This window comes from Cyprinus carpio, chromosome A4 (assembly GCF_018340385.1).
Source record: "Cyprinus carpio isolate SPL01 chromosome A4, ASM1834038v1, whole genome shotgun sequence".
Classification (NCBI taxonomy): domain Eukaryota; kingdom Metazoa; phylum Chordata; class Actinopteri; order Cypriniformes; family Cyprinidae; genus Cyprinus; species Cyprinus carpio.
In genome coordinates this window covers 14,702,252-14,723,934 of record NC_056575.1, presented here as the reverse complement: position 1 = coordinate 14,723,934, position 21,683 = coordinate 14,702,252, and the positions used below count along the sequence as shown (strand labels likewise).

Sequence of the window (21,683 nt, the reverse complement as noted above, 5' to 3'; positions counted from 1 at the left end):
GGAAGCATACCAGTTGCCCAGCAACAGCAGTGACATCAGCAGCCCACATCACCAAGCCCCCCACCTCTTCACGGTAGGAGTTGTGTCTTAAAATAGCACACAGATTATTATCAGGTCTCAAAAGCGGCAGCATATCTTTTATTTTCTGTGTGTACTGGATGAACATTGCCACACAGAACATTTAAATGACATATTTGCATACATGCGTGCATGTGTATTAGAGATTACAAACATTCTGATTTAAGCAACACACTACAAAAGGCTGTGCTATGTTGTTAATATTCACACTAAAGGTATTATTCATGTACTAGTATAGTATTTATTAATATTTTTAATTAGCTGTTACTTTTATATTTTCATCCATGTAAAGTGTTAGTAATTTTATGTGCTTTCATCATTTAGCTTTTGTTTTCTTTTTCTATTTTGATTTTATTTTTATTTCAGGTTCAGTTTAGTTATTTTAGTATCTTAAACTTACTTCAGTTTGTCCCAAAGGCAACATTTTTTTTTTTTTTTTAAGTTTAGGTTTCAAGTTTAAGTTTTTCATCTAATATTTTACTTTATTTCAATTTTATTTCAATTACCAAAATGATTTTAATTAGCTTAACTTTTAGTTAACAATAACAACACTAACTGTGATTACTACGTTACATAATAAAATTAAGGATATTAAATTGAATTTCAACATTATTTTACTAAGCAAATGAAGTCAATGATATTTTGACTGAACAATGTATTAGTACCATACTGGTTATTGTCAATATTTCAGCATTATTATTATTTTGTTTGTTTGTTTAATTATCAGTATCCGTCATCATTAAATATTTAATAGTTTATGGTAATTTTGCTACTCTCTCTTATTTTTTATTTCAATTACCTTAACAGACACTTACAGTGGAGCTTTTAAAACACTATTATAACAACAGTGTTAAATGTAATCTTAACCAAATCTCAAAACGAATGCCCGCTGTTCATACTGTACATTATCATGTAGTCATGCCCAAATTCAATCATTTTTCTTTCTTCATTTATACAAAACAGCAAAAAACCATATTAATAAATAAAATAAAAAAATAATATCCACAATAACAACAATTCTTCATTAGATATGTTTACAATGGTTGCTTTATGGGTGCACAATTTAAAAAAATTGTTGTTAGTTGCATTACTAATACTGAGCCATCAGCATTCAGAATACATTTTATAATAACCATTATGTTCATCCCCAAGTTGAAGCATGTAAACAATATGTGTGTGTGTGAGAGAGAGAGGAGAGAGGAGAGAGAGATGAGGGAGAGAGCTCTCTAAGAGGGAGAGCTGCAGGATGTGTTGAGAGGAGAGAGAGGAGAGACGGAGAGGAGAGAGAGTCGAGAGAGAGAGAGAGAGAGAGAGAGAGGAGAGAGAGAGATCAGAGAGAGAGAGAGAGTTGCGACGAGGAGAGAGAGAGAGAGAGAGAGAGAGAGAGAGAGAGAGAGAGAGAGAGAGAGAGGAGAGAGAGAGGAGAGAGAGAGAGAAGGAGCCGAGAGAGAGAGAGAGAGAGAGGAGAGAGAGAGAGAGGAGGGAGAGAGAGAGAGAGAGAGAAAGGGGAGAGAGAGAGAGAGAGAGAGAGAGAGAGAGAGCGAGAGAGAGGAGAGGATAGAGAGAGAGAGAGAGGGAGAGAGAGAGAGTCGAGGTGGGAGAGAGAGAGAGGAGGGAGAAGAGAGAGAGATTTTGTCACAGCAGCTTGACTTCTGATATTGTGATACACGCATGAGCCTGGGGAGGTTTGAGCGGGTAATGACATAGATAATGAAGGTTCAAATCACTTCCACTTTATTTCAGAAAAGCCATCACATCAGCGCAACCAGACTGCTGTTACACTACACCTCATCAGCTCTTCTAATCAAATCTCGCTCTGTGCCACTGAACAATTCAAACACGCTGTGGCATTTGTGTGTTTGCACGCCCAGGTGGAGATGTGGCTGTTATCACGTCGTCTAGAAGGTAATGCATATACATGCTTTTAATCACAAATTGGATGGAGACAGGGTGAAATTGTGAATGGAGAACAGGAAACACATACTCTGAGGACAGAATAATAGCCTCTCTGACCCCTGTGCTCACACACATACGGATCCATCAGTTTTTCCATTCACGCATCAATACCGATCTGACACTGATTTTAAATTTGTGCCGTTGAATGACAGATTTTACCAGTACTGACTAGAAAGATGGATATGAGAGTGAGGGGAGAGGTGATTCCGTTCATTTTGTACAAACATTCTCTGGTCAAGCTCGGCACCTGTTTATTTCTCAGAGATATTTATGAGCTGAATATGTTTCGCAGTCAGTATAGTATAAAGGACAAACCCAATTCATTATACATGTGATGGTTTATGCATCATGCTGGCAATAGGGTTTATGAATATCAAAAGAAGTGTCCAGTATTTCAGACAACCCATTTCAGGCAACCCATAAGGGCAACTTTAAGCACTGCGGCATGCATAAGCAAAACTAACCAACAGAAAGTTGCACCTATTGCCATTTGCCAACTATTTTAGTGGAGCATAAAGAAACTAAAGAGTTGTATCACTCAATTTTATAATAGTTTTTCTAATATTTGGTTTACTGTTTTGAACTAATTGCTTTCAATGTATTACATTATGTGCCATTATGATTTATTTTAATTGCTGCCTGACTTGTGAATTTATTAGCTAAAAAAGAAAGAAAAGAGAAAATCAAATGAGATGAAGTACTTTTCATTTGTTAAGTAGTCGTTTTCACAAAATTACAAAACATGCTGATTTTTCACATTACTAATTGGTTATTATAATTTTGCGTGGTGGTCAAAAATGACCGATTTTATTTTATTTTTTTTTATTAAATGAATGATATATTTTATATTTTACTATATTTTAGTTTGATGATTTTATTTTATATTTTTTATTTTTATATTTAATATAATATAAATATAATATTTATGGAAGAGTTATGATCCATTTATTCCCTGATAAATGAAACTGCTGTAAATCTTAAGACTTAAGTTTGGTATCTTTTTAAAGAAGACACTTTGCAGATTATCACCAAAGTGAAAAAAAAAGTTTAAAAAGTGAAACAAAAAAAGTTATAGAGGTTTAAATGTATTATTATGAAAAATGCACAAACATACATTTTAACATTTTATATGAATACATATTTTCAAAAACAATTTACTCAAAAACTGCAGAAAATCCAACTGTGTTCCAAATTTGAGACTGACATTTCAAAAAAAGAATAAGATTTCAGTTAGATTTTACTTGGGTGTTGTTCCAAATGTTTGTATTAGATGAAATTTCCTTCCCATTCCACTCTATGTTTTCCTTGAATCTTCATCAAATAACTATATTGTAATGTACACCTTTAAAATGCATTATAACACAGCCAAGTTTGGGATAAGTAATTTTTATTTTTTTTGGTTTGGTTTTTTATAAGAAGTCTTTTATGTTATGTCCATATCCCCGTATGCTGTGTATGCTCTTCTGTATCATCCCCGCCACAAGGATGCGCGGTTTTCTTTCGAATCAAAGCTAAAATCACATAGAAACAGCGCATCCTTGTGGCGCGGATGATACAGAAGAGCATACACATCACAACACTAAAACGATAAAAAAAGAATAGACTGATAAAAAAATAATTTTTGTTTTCTTTGATTACAAATAATTTCTCCAATTACAAAAAGTGTTCCCATCGCTTCATACAACCCAGATTGCACATCTGATGGCAGATGAAGTATTCTGACGATGACTTTCATACCTTTTATGGACCTTGACACTGTTATTTACTTGGCAGTCTATGGGACAGTCACAGGCCTCCCGGTTTTCATCCAAAATATCTTAAATTGTGTTCCGAAGACAAATGGAGCTTTTACGGGTTTGGAACGACATGGTTAATGACTAAATTTTCCATTTTGGGGTGGAGTATCCCTTTAAGAAGCATAAGAAGTCAGCTGAGAGGAATCATATGGTACTAACCAATGGTATCAATATATGCTGATTTCAACAGATATTGCAAACCAGCAAATACACAGGATGGCCCTTCATCTTAGGCTTTGTTCATACATATTTTTTGGCATAATGGAATAAAATCCATATGTTTGTACTCTTAACAGCAAAAAACCTTCTATGCTATTTTTACAAACCTGATCCAAGCCACATACATACGTGATTCGAAAATCAACTAGACTTGACATGTAGAGCCCTCTCTTCTCACAACGAAAGCTAACAGTTGTTACAGAAAAAACATGATGTGCTGATGTGAAAGTCATCACTATGGCAACCGATATAGATATATAAATCAAATGACAGTGTGAACAATTAGCTCTAAAGACAGAATCTGAAAAACAGATCTGAATCAGTGTGAACAATGCCTTAAAAGACAAGACAGGTATGAAGAAGCAGGCAATAGGAAAGAACCAGAGTGTAACTCTAAGGCAGTGACTCACCAGTTTGCCACCAGTGATCCAGCACTGGTACTCCAAAACTCTTCTTGGCCCATTGGAGGGTCTCTATATCGCAGCGTTCTCCGGCTACAAACAAGTTCCTCAGCCTGCCGAAAGGAAAATAACAGCTCTTAGAAAGTCTGTAAACTTCAGAGCAGCCTTACATGTCCCTTAAGACTAGCAAAGAAATGTGAAAAGCAAGAATACAGGTGTGCATTAAATATTTATTGAACTCATTCTTGTAGTAAGGGAACAAGAAGAACCGACAAGCAGTGATTGGAAAAAGCACAGCAGGTGTAAAGGTGAGGATTCACTGTTCCTATCATCAAACTGCCCACATTCCTCAAACAAGAAATGGATTACATCACATAAATCCTTTCATCTGCTCAAGCTTAGAGTAAACTACCCCTGTAATACCGTAGAGATGCTCACAAGGGAGCAAAGGACAGTCAAAACATCTTTTCATCATTGAGGCATGTTTGAAATGCTAATGCTATGAATAGTGAGCGATTCGATTGATTTGGTAGCTTGACAAGCACAAGCTAAGCTGGAAAGTTGGTTTACTTTCAGACTGCCATTAAATTCAAAATGTTAAAATGACTAATGTTATCATTAAAAATAACAATAATAATTTTAAAAAAGGCCTCACATAATGAAATATGATATATTTCTTAAATTTCTATTGTAGGCCATTATCAAAATTATTCAGAGAATTTAGCTTTAATTAATTCATTAACTAACTAGATTAGAGGGTTTTGACAGAGCGTGTATTATTCCATAAAAAATAGAAATGGTTATATAAGTTATTTAATAATAATAATAATAATAATAATAATAATAATAATGCCCCCAAAACGTTTATGGATTCAAATACTGACCTTTAATTTAAAAAAAAAAAAAAAAAAAAAAAAAAAACGGACACTGATTATGCCAAAAAGATTATGTAACAGTATATACAGCATAGTTTTAAAAAATGTGTGTACTGCAAGAAATTGTTTTATTATTATTATTTATATTACACTGGGGACCTCCAATTCAAGATTTTTCTTAAATAGTATAGTAAATGAAAACTGATTTTATTAAAAAATAAATAAATAATAGTGGAAGATCTATACTAGTGTACTATACTTTGATCCCATATTTGCTTTCTTATTTTGCTGCACATTAATTATACATTTTGATAAACCAAAAAAAAAAAAAAAAAAAAAAAAACATTAATATTAAGATTATTTAAATAAAGTAATACACTTTATAACAGTATTTCCTGCATTTGGAAGCAAAAAAAAGAACCAAAACAGACCAAAATTTCTGATGCAGCTAAAATGCTTCATGGCCAATTTTATAAATTGGCAATTCACCAAGATGTACTGATATATTTTGAATGATTGCTCTCCTCATATAATCCCCTCCATAACAGAGTCAGTGTTTATGAGCAAGGAGCAGTATTAAAGCTGAGCTCCTTTCACTGTTCCACTCCAGGGTCAAACAATGCAGAAACTATTCAATTACCTGGAGTCAAGGTCACATGCGTGTGAGCTGCATTATAATAAACCAGAGGCCATTCACACACACGATACACTAGCGCACAACTTCCCTCCTTCCACATCTCATGCCTGTCGTGTTCAGAGACACAATCAGTGCCCGTTTCTCTGCTTTTACATGCCTGACAAACGTCACTTCACTCAAACCAATTTTTCATTACATTTTGGCTTTCCTGCGAGCTGCATGAAGGTTTTTTTCTCCATAGTCAAAAACTTTATGCATCCGACACACCCACCAGTGACCATTCAGATGTGCAAAATTATTTAATTTCCATAGAGTCACAGCTCTTTCATGCAGTAGAAAGGAGCCTTCGTTTGATAGTTAATGACATAAAAAATGTCACAAATGCAGTTCCTGCAAGGAAAAAAGGTTTGTGACAACATGAAAAAGAGGCACTGATGTTTATCAAGACAGGATCATTCAATATACAGTATTGTGTAAAAGAGTGTACTTAAGCAAAAAGGTTGCACTACAACTTCTGCATTTGCAATAAAGGCATCCGTTTGCATCAGTGTTTGTGCATACAACTTTGCAGATCCTGATGTCGCTGCTGAATCTCTGTGCTGGAAAATTCTATTGAGTGGAGTCGTGCCCTCTGGCATGCATTTAAACCCATGCTGAGAGCTGCAGGTTATGATGCCAATGCACGAGACACTCCTGGACTGAGAGCCTGTGCTTTTGTGTAAAAGTCACGCACTGCACGGCTCCTTTGGGTCGAGCTAAATTGCCATTTCTTCTGTTTAATATTTGCAAATGTCTTTTGTACTTGTGTAATTTAAGTAAAAAAAATAATAAAATAGTAATAGAAAAAAGTGGGTTATATATTCATTAAGGGTCATTTTAAAGATGCATAGCATAATAATAGTTGATCGAGACAGAGCAAAAAAAAGCCAATTTCAAAGGAAACAATGTCCATGTATTTATTTTTTGTGTATTTATCTAGTAAAAAAAAATAAAAAATACAACTTAATAATTGCTACTATGATGTGCATAAGTGTGAAAAAAACAAGTGATTCATCTAGTAAATGACAATCCCGATTATGCTAAGATTGGACAGTAATGAGAATGCTATAGTATCTTCTGATCTAGCTGAGTGTCCACTATGCTGGTAAAATTGTTTTCAAAGGCAGATAATTAATACATCTTCATGGCTATATATCATTTACATTTACATTACATTTAATCATTTGGCAGATGCTTTTATCCAAAGCGACTTACTAATGAGAACAATGAAAGCAAAAAAAACAAGAAAGAAAACAAATAAAAGAAACTCAATCATTTATCCCATCCAAAGTGCACACACACAGCAGTGAACACACACACACACACACCAACACACACACGGTGCAGTGGACAGCCATTTTTGCTGCAGCTCCCGGGGAGCAGTTGGGGGTTCGGTGCCTTGCTCAAGGGCACCTCAGTCGGGGTATTGAAGGTGGGAGAGAGCACTGTACATTCAACAGTTAGGAGTTTATGCAAGGGCTATAACAAGTCTCAGTTAGCTTAACAAAGTACAACACAGTTTTTTTTATTATATAATAAACAAAAAGAAAACAGATAGAAAAGAAAAAGAATAGAGCAAGATAGTGTTAGAGGCCTTTTTTGCTTTTGTTAATTTTATAATAAATAAAAAGGAAACAAATAGAATACAAAAAGATTAGAGAAGCTATTTTTTTTTTTTTTTTAAAGAAAACAAGCAGTTAGTAAATCTTAAGTCTAAAAGGGGCAAGTTTTTTTTTTTTTAAAGAATAAAATTAGAATAGAGAGTGCTAGAATTAAAGGGTCAAATAAAGATGGAAGAGATGTGTTTTTAGCCAATTCTTGGAGATGGCTAAGGACTCAGCTGCTCAGATTGAGTTGAGCAGGTCATTCCACCAAGAGGGTACATTTCATTTAAAAGTACATGAAAGTGATTTGTGCCTCTTTGGGATGGCATAAGTGGATAAGTCTGAAGTAATGAATTAAGGTAAAGGGGTGCAGAGCCAGTGGTGGTTTTGTAGGCAAACTTTACTGCCTTGAATTTAATGCGAGCAGCTATTAGTAGCCAGTGCAAATTGATAAACAGAGGTGTGACATTTCGGCTCATTAAAAATGAATATTTCTGCCGTGTTCTGGATTAATTGTAAAGGTTTGATAGAACTGGCTGGAAGACCTGCCAAGAGAGCATTGCAGTAGTCCAGCCTGGACAGAACAAGAGCTTGAACAAGGACTTGTGAAAGAAAGGGCCTGATCTTCTTGACACTAAATAAAGCAAATCTGCAGGACCGGGCAGTTTTAGCAATGTGGTCTGAGAGAATCAGCTGATCATCAATCATAACTCCAAGGTTTCTGGCTGTTTTTGAGGAGTTATGGTTGATGTGCCTAACTGGATGGTGAACGATGGTTTAATGGAACCACAAGCAGTTCTGTCTTGGCAAGGTTGAATTGAAGATGATGGTCCTTCATTCAGCAAGAAATGTCTGTTAGACAAGCTGAGATGCGAGCAGCTATCATCGAATCATCAAGATGGAATGAGAGGTAGAGCTGAGTGTCATCAGCATAGCAGTGATATAAAAGGCCATAAAGTATCTGAATGACAGAACCTAGTGATGCCATGTAAACAGAGAAGAGAAGTGGTCCAAGAACCCCTTTCCCTTACATAATGCACTGTGAATTAACATGAACTAACAATGATTAACTGTATTTTCATCAGCACGCCAGCCTCTGTGTCACCGTTGGAATGCAACTGAAGTACAAAGCCTATAATTTACATAATAAATAAAAGTTTAGCATTCAGATACGTTACATCGCAAATATGGAAATATTATGGAATATTTGGATTTGTGCTGAATGAGAGAGGTTGGATACATGAGCACAGAGATACATTTCGCAAACAGTTGAGTTTACAAGCCTTTAAATATACTCCTTTGTCAGTCTGTGAGAGACGCATTCAGAACCAGCACATGGTCACTGTCTAGTGGACTTTGTTTACAAGTGCGCAACTCGTGACATTCACTGTTCTTCTGCTGTTAACAAACAGCATTGCATTGCTGTGTGCGCCCCCTTCTGGATTGGGGTGAATTGCCTGTATTCGTTGTAGGGCCTCATGCACCGAACTGAGATGTCTTGGATGCTTGGATGATTTGTGCAAATATATAACCTAGTAATCGGTCTAACTGGTTGAACAAACTCCTCTAAACGACTTATCTAAAAACAACATATTACATGCCTATATGGCTATTAAGACACATATAAAAGATTGCATATAAAAGATCAATGTTATGTCATTATGTCAGATAGAATTTAAATTAGTGCAATGAATTCTCAATCTGTACAATGATGCCAATAATAAGTAACACTTAGAATGTTTCCTATCAAATCAACATCAAATGCAAAATGTAAATGATGCAAAAGATATAATACGATTACAAGATATAAACTGCTGTGATAGAATTGCTTTTTGGATATTTATTGGGAGGTTTTTTTTTTTTCATCCAGAGTTTGTTTTCATTTCTGATTTTAGTTAGATTTAATTTTTTTTTTCATGAAAACACACTTCATATTAGCTACACATTCAATGGCATTTTCCACTAAGACAGTGAATTTACAGTTTTATGACAGTTACAGATAACTACATTGTCTGCAAATTCGTTAAACCGATAGAATATTATGATGTTATGACCATGTTTTGGCCACCAATATGCATTCATACACATAAAAAGGTCAAAATTTAGGTGACGCCTGTGTAGTCACCACTGATAGAAAAAGAAAATACACTTTTTATAGATGCTTTGCTGCATATGTTACATGTTGTTAGTTATTATGTGAACAGGTACAGATTTGTGGTTACCTGCTGAGTGGATACTGTTTCCCGTGTTCTGCCTGAGGGTCTTGTTGCCTTATGGCTCTGATAGCAGTGGGTGCAGTAAACATGCAGGCTGTCCCATGCTCAGACATCACACGGAAAAAGGCCCCGGGGTCTGGAGTCCCCACAGGTTTGCCCTGGGGAAACAGCAACTGCTTACAGCATCTGAATGCATAAATGACTAATATCTTTAAAAAAAAAAAAAAAAAAAAAAAAAAAAATAGAAAACTTGATTAATATTAGGCTTAATGAATATTATGCAATGTAAAAAAAAAAAAAAAAAAATCATCTAACAAAATGAGAAGAGTTTTCTGAAAAATGTCCTAGAGGAAGTTGCAGCATTTAATTTTCCTACAGAAGATGCTAAAGTTCAATATTTTGTGCAGCCCTTTGTTGCAAATATAACAATTTTTCCAGCATTTTGGAAGCGTACAGAAGTCTTCAGGTGTCAGATTGGATTAGCATGGGCATTTGCAGTGGTTGGGGAGTGAATATTAAACCAAAGATGTGTTTGAAGTGGAGAGTGGCTTGGAAAGGTGCCTGGGTGGCAGATGGGCCAAACGTATGGCAAAGAAACAGAATAATACTGTTGCAGAGCGACTGCACACTCAAGTAGCATTACACAACACTGAGCTGTTCAAATATTCATGTTTCTGCCACGCTTCTCAGAGAGATTGCTCTCAAAACTAAGCAATGACTTCATTTTTTAGTAGGGACAAATCAAACGGATCACACATCAATCTCTCATCTTAGTTCTAGAACAGTGTTTTTGTATATTTCAGTTAGGAAAAAAAAAAACAATCAATTTCAAAGTTCTGAGAAAGTCTTAGATTTGTCTTAGGCAAGCTTTGAATAAAGAAAACGCATAATTATTGTGACATTTAGGCGTTGTTATAGAAACAAAAAGATAAGGTCTACATCTAATGGATTCCAAAAATAGAACGAGAAGGAAAAAAAAAAACAGTGTCTGTCAAGGAATAATTGTTTAACCAAACAAGAAAACAGGTCTGTACTTGATTTACAAAGTACAAAACAAGACTCTGCATCCGTCGCATGTCTGCATCAATCACTAATTGGCAGGCATTTAATTTTTGTTTTCCCTTCCCCACTGAATCACATATTTTTATGTAATATAAATGATCCAATGCTACACTGAAAAAAACATTTTTCAAAGTTGTATATAAAACCACTGGAATATGTTTCACAAGAAAATACTATTCAGTATTTCAACTTAAAACAATGTTATTTGTTGTTTCTTTGTAAGTACTTGTGAGATTCACTAGACATTTCTGAGTGAAAATTGTTTTAAAGTATATCATACATCCAATTTTTTCCAGTTTAGGGTTATTGTTAGAGAGCTAATTGGTAATTGTTAGTGAGTTCTGGTTGGTTACTTACTGGCCAAGTCAAAACAGCCCATAGTCTCAATATTATGGTGTTGTTTTGGCAATTTTATAGTTCACCAGGAGAAAAAAGTATGATGACCATCTGCTTGGAAAGTAAAAAACCCATCTATCCTGTCATCTTATCCTGAAAATTGTCATCTTTTACTCACCCTCATTTCGTATCAAAATGGTATTACTGTTGTTTTTAAAACAAAAAAAAATAACACTGTGAGGAACGGTTGTTTCCAAAGAACATTGGACCCCTTACATTTTATGGAAAATGACATGAGGGTGAATTAATGATGAAAAACATTTTCAGTTTTGGGATCTTTCTTTCATTAGCAATAATAGGTGAAGCATGCTAGTGCAGAGGTTCTTAAATTGGAGCTTGTGGAATTTTTTTAAAAAATGAAGGAAAAAGTGTTGCACTGGACCTATATATATTGTGATAGGCACTACACATAAACAAATTTGATTATTATTACACGACTCTCTGAGGTCAGTAATTCCCCAATAATGACTGTCATCAATAGCACCGCTGTATAATAATCGCTCCTCCGGGTATTTGAGGCAGGGTGCTTTCATGTCTCTCATATCACATTATGGTGCAATTTTTAAAAATCATACTGTTTTGGTAATATTAAACAACTTTCATACGCAGCATACATTTTTTTTACAAAGCAATGGGATCATTACATTTGGGTTCACTAGCCTAGAAAAAGTAAAAGCAATTCCTTAGCAATCACCACTCCTGAATGAGTAAGAACGGGTTTGACATGCTGACAGAATAAAATAGAATAAAACTAATAGGTTTGAATCTACAATGGATGTGCATAATTACAAAAGACATTAATTAAAACAGACTGAAGGCTTGCTGCTATGGATATTGACATTGTAAGAGATCTGTTGAAATCAAAATTCCATTACAGCAGACTAATAAATCCTGTGCATCTTCCATTTTCTCCTGTGGAGCGAGACAACACATCTAATCAGCAGAGGCGACGCCAATGCAAAATTCACTTTGACAAGAAACCAAACACACTCTGATCGCCTCCCATCGAGTGCAAATGATTTAAGTATTCATGCTGTGATCGCAGTGAGGAGAACTAGTTTAAAACTATGAGAGAAGCTCCGTTAACAATACAAAAGCCTATGAAAAGCAACAGCAAACTGAATGCACAACAGGATTCAGGAAGTTTGCTGGAGAGAGTCATTCATCCTTGCATTCAATCCCTGAGGGAAAAGACTGCTAGAGCCTGAAAAAATTCAGAGTACGGACTTAGGAGACCTCAGTTCACCATAAGCGTCAGGATCTGGTAGACCACAACAGCAGATAATTGAGTGTTAGCTGGTGTGGTCTATAGGTCAAATGCTGTAACACATTCACACTCACACATTTTTGAACCCGTACCTCATAGAGCACAGTGGTGTTGCCATGTAGAAGTGGACCGTAGCAGATATACGAGTGGCCCACCACCCAGCCAAGGTCAGACGCAGCCCACCAGACCTGACAGAGAGAGATGTGTAGGTTAAACAGAGCAAAACTATGGAGACAGATAAGTCTCAAATATAATTCACGCAAAAAACACGATTCACACATGCGTAGACAATTTCACATGCATGAAACCTAATCCACGTACACACAAAAAAAATTCACGTGCGTGAAAAAAAATATATATTCACAAAAAGCAATTCACATGCGCAAAATAAAATTATATATTCATAAAATACATTTCACAAATGCAAAACACAATTCATAGATATACAACTGTGCACAAAAACCTTTGAATGTTTAAAATGTACGAGTGTCTGAAATGTACAAATCGTCATTTACTACGAATCCACTCGGATTTGTGTGTGTGTGTTTTTTTGAGACTTTTCCTGGCAGAGCTCTCTTCCCACGTGGGGTCTGTCGTACTCTTTAGCCAATCAGATGCGAGCTTACCATTCAACCAATCATATCATAAGCCACTGAGAGTGCATTCAAGGAGCACGATTCTGCGCACCTTTTGCGTAATATGGATTAATTAGAATGGAAATTAAGCCTTTACATCAGTAATCTCATAGACAGTAAAAGAAATGGACACAGCGACCCAATTGGAACTCAATTGAGACAAGTGAAGCCCATTTTTAGCGATTTTTTAGAACTTCCGTTTCTGACGCGCAGACTCAAACTAAGCTTGATGACGTCAGCAACCTGTCTGACAGATGTAAATCTTCTAGTAGCTGTGCGTGCAAACTGCCATCGTTAATCTTGCAGAGACGGCGAGCTTGAGCGGGGAGTTCTTTGGCGTGAGTGAGCAGGAGTAAGTATTCTGATTAATTATTTTGTATAGTATTTTAAAATGTAACGCCAGGGCTTCTATGGGCTTCTCTCTTGACGTCTCCCCGATTGCCTGCGAGCTTCTGAATGCACTCTCGGTGGCTTATGATTGGTTGAATGTTAAGCTCGCATCTGATTGGCTAAAGAGTACGACAGACCCACGTGGGAAGAGAGCTCTGCCAGGAAAGTCTCAAAAACACACACACACACACAAATCCGAGTGGATTCGTAGTAAATTACGATTTGTACATTCAGACACTCGTACATTTTAAACATTCAAAGGTTTTTGTGCACAGTTGTATATCTACGAATTGTGTTTTTGCATTTGTGGAGACTAATCTGTCTCCATATTGAACTACTATTTACAATTTGAATTGCTTTTTGTGAATATATTTTTTTTTTTCACGCACGTGAATTTTTTTTGTGTACGTGAATTAGGTTTCATGCATGTGAAATTGTTTACGCATGTGTGAATCGTGTTTTTTGCGTGAATTATATTTGAGACTTATCTGTCTCCATACAAAACAGTGCGAAAAGTCATGCCATACATTTTTCCCTGTTATTCCAACCCTGACGCAATCAGAATTCCAAGAACTCAAAAATTATTTGTAAAGAATTTTTACATAAACCTTTCCAAAATCCTTTAAGACAACAATGTAAACATTCTCTTCTCACACAAAGATCTTTAACACATTTTTATTGAAAGTTTTTTGTGCTGCCCCATCTTTTAATAACTGTATTTTTTGCAAAAACAGCATTATATTACATTACATTGCATTACAAGGTTGGACTAAAACCATCAAAAACTTTTTTTAAATGAAATTGAGATGCTTGTTTCCAAAGGTGCTACTAAATTAGTGAGATTTCGGCTGAATTTTACAAGCAAAAGGATCCACTGTCTATTGCTAATAGAATAGCAATGTATGAAGCACAGCTCACTCTGAAGTCACTTTCAAACCATGTTTTCTTTCGGTCAATGTGGCAAATTCACATGACCAATTTCAACCCCTTGCAAAATTTCAGATGTGGAATCCTGTTGAATTGACTGGATTTCCCCAAAATCCAAATTTGCCTACAATACAGTCCAACAGTTGGGAAAGCAGAGCAGCAGGTGCTACACAATTTTCCCCAGTTTACTTCTTTATATGCCATTTAATGCAGCACTTTAATGAACCTTTTGCCAAACACACTTTTTTTGACTGAAAAGAAAGTGTTTTCACAGTACATCAAATCTCTTTTTTCAAAAGATTAAGGAGTATTTAATTCCTCATGACATGGACCCTTGCAAAAATCACAAATCATGACCTACCTCACCAGGAGCTAGTCCGTAAATGTTAGACATGGTCCAGTTTAACATCACAGCATATCCTCCTGAATCTCTGACGACACCCTGATGAGAACAAAAGAGGAAAGAAAAAAATAGTGATTCAATTCAGTGAATCAAATTTACTGTCAGTAAATGAGGCTGAGGGACACATTTTGAGTTGTAAGAAGGTAATAGATCCTGTGCTCGCCAGACACACTTAGATCTATAAATCTGAGGTGTGTGCATGAGCAAGCACAGGCCATTAGCAAAAGGTTTATGTACAGGGCAGTGTTGCCTTGGGCCAGATATTTCATACCGACTGGAGTCTGTGTCAGTGGAGAGCTGGTTTTTGTTCGCTCTGCCTTCAGGCTTTGTAACTTCCTCCAGTGCTCCATGTATTCCCTTCTCTTGCCTTGCCTCTTTTTCAGTCAGTGTACATATAAAAGTGAGTTGTTAGGGACTGAAGAGCACCTGAGGCACGCTAATGTAAATTTCAAGGTGCTGTTCACCTCTTGGACAACACTAAACAGACAAAATAAAATGTTATTTGGGGTGGAGGCATAATAGAACAAGCAAGCAGAATGGCAAATAGGCTGTCAAAATGGGCGGGGCTTAGCAGCCTACAAATTTGCCTAAATCATTCGCAATTAAAAGTTAAAGATTAGGGGCGGGTGATATATGATGATCAAATTTTCACAGTATATTCGCAATTATCTTGCTGGTGATACTAAATTAAGCAACACTGAATACAGCAATGATTTTAAAGCATTTCTAACATGACACGGGATTTTAAAATGCAACCACCTGCAGCTTGACAATACTCAGTCAAGCCAGCTGCGACGAAAATACTGCTCATTAAAATAATGACGGTAATTTGCAGGAAGAGCAAAGAGAGGCGCTTTCAGTGTTTCTTTCAATGAATTTGATCAGCAAGTATTCACATGATGACAAAACAAAAATCAATAAAACAACATTATATTAATCATACAACATTAGTGCCTTATTGTAACAGTGTCCTATAGTAAGCAGACAGCCTTGTAACAAACAATCAATTTTAAGGAATAGCACAAATATTATTTTACAATTATACCATCACTTAAATATGTTGCCTGAAAACTTTATTTTATAAAGTGCTTTAGTAAAATATATAATTTTTTAATACCAAGTATTGTTATATAGGTTCCAAAAACAATTATTAAATTATATTTTTTTACTGTATTTTACTTTTTGCTCATCCTCTGATTGAAGAAAAAGACATGATAAAAAAAGAATGCAATTTCTGTTTCACATTTCCTAAAATCACTTCCTATTAGGGTTGGGTATCATTTCAATTTTATCAATTCCAATTCTGCTTATCGATTCTGATTCTTATCGATTCCAATGTGGTTAAAAAAATGAATACAAACATTTCGATATCAAACATATTTATTCTGTGTTCTTTTTGCAAAACATTTAGTTGCAACTGAATACCATGAACAAAAATCAGCAGGCTACTATCGTAAATTAAATGTGATTTTTTTCTCTTTTTTTCTTAAAAATAAATCACTTAATTCATGAATGAATTGTAACACAGAAAAAATGTAACAGAAAAAAATGATACTGTGTGATTGAAAAGACTCTTTGTGAAGCTGTTTTATAAATATACATGACAGCTGCTCTCTTTAAGTCAGCGGTAGCGCGAACACAGATTTTAATGTTCAAATCACGCAGGGGACAAACAGAAAGTTGATCACACGGTTGTGATCGCACACGTCAGAGGTTTGTCATTTAGAAGATCATGTTGGTGTTTGAATCGTGTTCACGATCTGAGTTGAGTAGTCACCTTTATTTGTATTGTGCTTTATACAAAACTGATTTTGTCAAAGCAGCTTTACAGTGTCAAAATAGTTTGTCAATAATGCAAGATGATAATAACAGTAATTTTTAGTAATAATATACATTTTAATAATTTAGGATCATTTAACAAACCAAATATTATTTACAAGGTACTTCAAGGTACATGGCCAAATGTGCAGTATGGCAGTGCCATAATACTTTGCTATTAGAGAAAAGCCTATAGAGCATCAGGCTACATCATAGCCACAGACTAAAATGAGCACCTTCCTTCTTATCTTGAATACACAAGAGAGTTTATAAAGGCGTACTGTTCATGATCTCCAGCTAAAACAATATGCAATAAACAAAGCCCCTGTCAGAATGGATCTATTCCACAGCAAACAGTTTCATCCATTTCCTCAGCTCTTTATTGCTGTGTTCTGTCATAAATAAGAATTTACCTTAGGAGTACCAGTAGTGCCGGAGGTGTACAGGACGTAAAGAGGATGATGAGCGGGGAGGGACACACAGTCGTGAGGGCGAGCAGTGGCCATTTCCTCCTCCCAGTCCAAGCTCAGGTCAGGACGCATAGACACCTTTTCCTGTGGGAACAACAGCAGTGTTAGGCACAGAATGAATGTGTGTCCTTCAGAATTATCAGAGATTAATCTCCAAAAACTGTAATTCTGTTGTCCCATCCTCATGTCATTACAAACCTGCATGACTTTCTTTCTTCTTCTTTCTTTCCCCCCCAAATGGCTTCCATTGTATGGACAAAAAATTCAATAAAATCAATGTGATCTAAAACTGTTTGGTTACTAACATCCTTCAAAATGGTCATACAGGTTTAGAACTACATGAGAGTGATTAAATGATGACAGAATTTTTGAGTGTACTATCACTTTAAAAAACAAATTGCTCAGTAAAGGCAGTAGTGTTATTTTAGTATTATTTACATACTTTTATAGTTTTTATTAATATTTTGATTTAGATTATAGTTTAATATTTATTGTTTTAATTTCAGTTTTCAATAGTGATTGTTGTGCTTTTTCCTTTTTATTTTTTATATTTTATTGATTTTGTTTAGTAAACAGTAACATTTCTACCTTTTTGTTTAGAAACGCATTGTTTCATCTAATATTTATATTTTGTATCTATATTTACTTTCAGTTAACAATATCAACACTGCCAAGCAGATGTAAAAATGGAATAGTTAGTCCCTAAAAGGAATAGTTCGCTTAAAAATTCAGTTCTGCCATGATTTATGCACTTTAACTGTTTTAAAGCTGTATGACTTCCTCTTTTTATATTTTTCTTTCAGGAAAACCCCTTTTTTATGACATACATGCTACTTTTATGTTAGTCACTACCCCAACAAAACTCAAAATGCAACATTTGCTGGGCTTGGTTGCATTAGTGTGCGTTTTGATATTTGTTGTGGCAGTGCAAACAAACATTTTAGAATTAGATGTGTTTAATTCCAATCAAGTTGTTCTGAATATTCTATAATCTTCTGTAAATAAGATCCTGCCATGTAGAAATCTTCTAAGAACTAATAGAATGTGCACTCGGAGTGTGTTCTTCTGGGGCTAGCAAATTCTCCCTTTGCATATGATTTTAACTCATATATTTCTGAGATGTGTTCATCTTCACCAACCATGCGGGATTCATCCTGTATCCCAAACCGCTGGAAAATCAAAAAGCTTTTTGCTAAGTTTCCATGACAACACAGGATGAAGGTTAAGTAATTCCCTCGTTGTGAAATCAACATACTGCTTCAAGATGTAGCAACATGTGAAAACCCATTTAAGAGACTTTCAAACAGGAAAAAGACTTTAGAGTTTGTTGAAATGCTGAAACCTTTGAACATTTGATTTGCTTATAATTTTTCGAGCGGTATGTTATTGCAGCTATAAAAATGACTAACTTCCTTCAACAACGATTGATATTGGTTAAGTGCCAGCTCCTTGAGAACGAGGCGGTGAAGGTCGAATTTAGAGGTACTCTCTTTTAGAAAGGGGACCACATTTCCATTTTTATTCTCCGTCTGCATTATCTTTTCTTTTAATAGTTAACAGGCAGCAGAAAGTGTGCCAGTTTGATAATGAGACTGGCGTCCAGGTGCTGTGGGGTTTCTGGGAGCTCACCATGCTGGGACGGTTGTAGATGAGGACTTTGTGTGGTTTGTGACTGCTGAGCTCCAGAGCTTTCTCAACCAGGGGAATGTACTCTACTCTTCTGCCCGGCTCGATGCCAAATGATGCTGTCACCAGCAACTTGGGCTGTGGGGGAAATAATAATTTAAGAGGAGAAGTGGATTTCGCAACCTAAGCAGATATATGCATTAACAAAATAGTTATTTGTTATTAATTAATTTAATTACAAAAAACAATGGCTTGCCTTAGCATGGTCAATGCGGACGGAGAGCTCTTTGGAGGCGAATCCTCCAAATATGAGGCTGTGGGTGGCACCAATACGTGCACATGCCAGCATGGTGAACATGGCCTGAGGAACCATAGGCATATAGATCACCACCAGGTCGCCCGTCTTCACACCATGCCTCACCAGGACACCCGCCAACCTGGACACCTACAAACAGGGGTGTGGATGCTGAATTTTATGAACAAACTAGAGTCATATTAATCAAAACAACAGAAAACAGACACTGAATGCAAACTGGAACATTTTAGAAGAGGAGGAAGGGTCTTTACATTTAACATTGCTTGGCAAATTTTCGTAGACAAAATCCAGTCATTTCAATCGGAATCCACACAATTCCCAATCTCGTGAATTCCTATTGAAATGACTTAATTTTGTCCACAAAAAAATCCCCATGCAGATTTTGCAACGGGTTTAAGTTGGTCGTGGACGTGAATTCTGACCAACAGATACTGTACCTTCATACATTGCTACACTATTGACAAAAAACATATTTTTTGCCTGCCAAATGTTGCTAATGTGACGCATTATCAGTTTTACCTGCTCCTGCACTTCTCTGTATGTGATGACCTGTTTAGTGCCTGTAACCGGACTGTCATAAATGACAGCTGCTTGATCGCCTCTTCCATTCCCAACATGCCGATCGACAGCATTATAACACATGTTCAGCTTTCCTCCAACAAACCTGGAATGAAAACAGATGTTCTCAAAGGAATATCTGAACTATAAATAATACTCATGTTGTAATCACTATCAGTTTAAAGTACCTTTAAAGTTACCAATCATCAATGATTAAAATTCCATTTACCATCACGCACTAATCAATATTAATTTCAATAAAGTGTAACAGTGGCCATTAAATTTTCCTGCTGCCTTGGTTCCAGAAGTATATATCATTTAGGGATTTAAAAAAGTTTTTATTTAAAAGTTATAACAGCATGAACCAAACCAAGCAGCTTTAAGGGTAAATGACATTGAAAATTTTGACTTGAAGCAAAACACTATTTGAAAATCTGACAAAAAGACTTAAGTACAAGACTGTGTAATTATGACTAGTATTATGAATTATATAAATTAAACAATAAATATGGGTAATATGTAATGTTGTTTTTCACCAGGAATACCACTGTTAAACATGATTATTTAAAAAAATAATAGTTGCAATAATACAGTCTGATGGTTTGAACAAAAGTATAAACCAGTGATTAAAAACCTTGTAACTCAGAGTATGTCTGTCTTTTAAGATTTATAAGCTACTGTTCAAAAACGTTTACTTCAGAAACTTGACCCAAATGGACCTTGCGTCCGACAGACGTCATTCCGATGCGTCGCGTTTTTAAAAGTGGGCGCGTCATATTAAAAGTAAGATTACAATGAAATCCTTTTTTCCCGTCAATATTAAAGTATTGTCATCGTTTACTCCCCCTCATGATTTCACAAACACGAATTCCTCTCCTCGCCCTTTGCTCTCTCTCTTCTCTCTCTTTAGTTTAGAGGAACTAAAAAAAAAGTCGTTTTGCACAATTCTAAGCACTGACAGGCTGAGTCACTAATCACTTTCATTGCATTTATTCTTCCATACAATGAAAGCGAATGGTGACTGAGACTGTCATTGCCCCTCACACTATTAAGGCTATATTTATTTATTTTTTGTGACCTATCCCTTTAAAATCATCCCGAGATCCCTGCTTTCGCTTCAATTCTGTTACTTTTGACCGCAAAAACGCCCCCTAATGTATAGGCTGTACTTACCATTTTGGAAACACTGTATCAGTTTTATCCAGAGTCTGAGTCCAGTGTTCAAACCAAGTGATACCATCTGCCGCTTCACTCCAGAACTTTTCGGGGTTGTCCCGTGCCAGGCCGAACGCGTCTTCATATGTGTATTTTGATGAAAAGGCACGAATAAAATCTTTTCTGCATGTGTTGTAAGCTCTGTATGGAGTATAAACCAGCGGTTTACACCCATTCCAGATATTTGTCTCTACCTTCTGCAGGTAACACGGTCCTGACACACCTGTTCGCGAAAACAGACCCAACAAACATCTTGAACCTACAGCACTCACTGTTTTGTTACATTCCTTAACTCTAGACACCGTTACATTTCCAATGCAGATGTGTTTTAAACGCGTAGTTTGGTAAAGACGCATGTTTGTTGGGTTTTCTGTTGGCTTTCGCGTCGTTTCAGCTCTAGTGTTTACTGACGAACAACGCTGACAAAAGTGAGCTCCAAATTTCTCAACTCAAAAAATGGCCGCGCAATAATACAATACTTCAGATCACAGCCAGAGGCCACTCCAACATACTGCAATCCATGCAATGTGATTGTTACGTAATGTTGGAGGCTTGGGCTTTCTGAGGTGTCCCTGCATGATTTATGAAACACAATGTTAAGCAATGCTATAGCATGCATAAAATAGCCTATACGTCTAACTTTTTAATGCAAATAATCTCAAAATATACAGCCAGACACATTGTCTGAGAACAAAGCCTGATATTAAACCTGTATATGCGATATACAATTAAATAAATCAAAAGTTGCACGCTGTATCTGTTTGCATCAAATTTGATAC

At 35.9% G+C, this 21,683-nt stretch overlaps 1 protein-coding gene across 3 annotated transcripts in view; it reads right to left on the bottom strand.

Moving 5' to 3' along the window:
• The window catches only part of acss3 (acyl-CoA synthetase short chain family member 3), a 31,142-nt gene extending 9,747 nt beyond the window's left edge, over window positions 1-21,395 (bottom strand). For all 3 annotated transcript variants that reach the window (XM_042742550.1, XM_042742544.1, XM_042742535.1), the window contains exons 1-9: window positions 20,863-21,395; window positions 19,651-19,795; window positions 19,072-19,260; window positions 18,819-18,953; window positions 17,133-17,273; window positions 14,860-14,940; window positions 12,639-12,734; window positions 9,828-9,979; window positions 4,460-4,563 (exon numbers count right to left, since the gene is read on the bottom strand). In XM_042742550.1, the coding sequence (XP_042598484.1) occupies window positions 4,460-4,563; window positions 9,828-9,979; window positions 12,639-12,734; window positions 14,860-14,940; window positions 17,133-17,273; window positions 18,819-18,953; window positions 19,072-19,260; window positions 19,651-19,795; window positions 20,863-21,260 (1,441 nt within the window). In that variant the 5' untranslated portion in view covers window positions 21,261-21,395. The remainder of the gene's footprint in view (window positions 1-4,459; window positions 4,564-9,827; window positions 9,980-12,638; window positions 12,735-14,859; window positions 14,941-17,132; window positions 17,274-18,818; window positions 18,954-19,071; window positions 19,261-19,650; window positions 19,796-20,862) is intronic.
• Between the last annotated feature and the right edge of the window lie 288 nt (window positions 21,396-21,683).